A 1,750-nucleotide genomic window follows, 5' to 3' on the forward strand; every position below is an offset into this window, starting at 1 on the left:
TTAAGAAGGGCTTTAATCTTAATTATTACTTTATTCCTTTATTTTTCTACTTAATCTATGAAGGTAATGCTTAACTTTTTAAACTTTCTTTTACAACTTTGTACGTAAGTTTTTTGTACCCAGGTACGTTGTATGGCACTGTGTGTGGTGACATTATACACTCTTCCCTGTACTCCCCTACTTGAATGCATGACAATAAAATCTAAATCTAAAAAAAATTACACGAAAGGTTTGAATTATTTAGAAGAAAACATACTGTTGGAGTTTTGCTTTTACTCACACTCACTCAATTAAATAAATAAATAAATAAATCTAGAAAACAGATATTTGAATCATTCATATCCTTAAAAGAATGGTTGGGATGATACCGATCAAAATATGAATAATTAATCTTATAACCTGCAAGACTAGATTTTTAAAAATCATAAACATAACAGTAAATTCCAGCTCTATATGTCTACCAATTGCTAAAGAATGCTGATATTGACAGTCACACCTACATATTTGCAAATGTCATCACATGATTCATTTGTGAAATCTCAGAAACATATCAAGCTTCACACTAACTTGACATAACATTAATTCTTTTTTTTAAAATTAAAAAAAACATAGTCAATTTAAAACCTGTGCTTCATTTTGTTAGTACTCAGCTATCCAGATTGCAAACATGCCAACTTATTAAGTGAACAAGATGCGGGGCTAATTCGTTCAACTTTGTTAAAAAAAAAGTCTTTTTAGAGCGTATTCTTGACTGGATAGGGTTTCGGTCACAATTACATACACATACCAACCATTATCAAGAGGGTTTTTGAAAGCTTATATCAGTATGTGATCTTTGCAGAAAATTGTTATTATACAGCATGCAAACTTACTACGGAACTAGAGAAGTGAAAGAAACGACAACAAAACAGCAACTGAATCAGGAACAATACAGTTGACCGCAAAAGATCTATACATTAAATAATCGAACAAATCATATCCACTAAAATATTTCACTGGGGGAGAACGGAACAAAGTACAAGATGTCAAATGCACCTTCGCCAGAGGGAAAATCAATGATCAGATAATGCTATCACTGAAAGTGAAACCAATCTGCATGCTGCTCAGTACTCAGAACGCAAGTCTCTTCCGCTATTTTAGAGGCTCTACTTCCTGAAAGGGGAACAATCAGTGTTGGAATTGGCTATTTCCCGAAAGATGGCTCTTGGATGTCGTTCCATTTTAGTCGTTACTAAATTGCGAAATACTGCAATCTTGTTTATTTAAAAGATACGCCAAACTCATCTGTGCCGTCGCGTTAAAACTACATGCTGGCTGCCTAATCCTCAAATACTAAGATGGAGAATCGATTGCATTGTTTTCCCAACTCCTCCAGTTTTACACTAAAATCTGTAACGATGTTTTTGCTCTCGAAACACGGGTTAGCAATTTAATAACTTACAAGGCTTCTTGGCGTCCTTGATCTTCATATTGCTATTTCGACAGACCCGCGGACTTTTTGACTGTAGCTCGGCTCAGCCTCTCTTCCCTTTTTTTGCCCAGAATGCGGAGGTTGAACACGATCAGCAGAGGGGCGGCGGCAGGAGGAGGAGGAGGAAGAGTCAGAGTCGCGATCGGTGCACTGCAACCCGGCGATGAATCGGTAAAGTGTCGTCGGAAGGAGCAGTCGCCCTGTCAGCACCACCGATCTTCCACTCCTCTCGATGTGGCAGCCGCCGTTCAAAAAATACGGCGCTCAGTCCAAGGCAGA

The 1,750-nt window shown here is 37.6% G+C and overlaps 1 protein-coding gene across 3 annotated transcripts in view; it reads right to left on the reverse strand.

Moving 5' to 3' along the window:
• The window catches only part of LOC109919001 (pantothenate kinase 3), a 71,437-nt gene extending 69,892 nt beyond the window's left edge, over positions 1 to 1,545 (reverse strand). For all 3 annotated transcript variants that reach the window (XR_007263364.1, XM_048603746.1, XM_020518954.2), the window contains exon 1: positions 1,442 to 1,545. Coding sequence is in view for 2 of the 3 variants with exons in the window: in XM_048603746.1 (XP_048459703.1) it covers positions 1,442 to 1,469 (28 nt within the window). In the remaining variant the exon portion in view is untranslated. The remainder of the gene's footprint in view (positions 1 to 1,441) is intronic.
• Positions 1,546 to 1,750: the final 205 nt, after the last annotated feature.

This window comes from Rhincodon typus, chromosome 12 (assembly GCF_021869965.1).
Source record: "Rhincodon typus isolate 14 chromosome 12, sRhiTyp1.1, whole genome shotgun sequence".
Classification (NCBI taxonomy): domain Eukaryota; kingdom Metazoa; phylum Chordata; class Chondrichthyes; order Orectolobiformes; family Rhincodontidae; genus Rhincodon; species Rhincodon typus.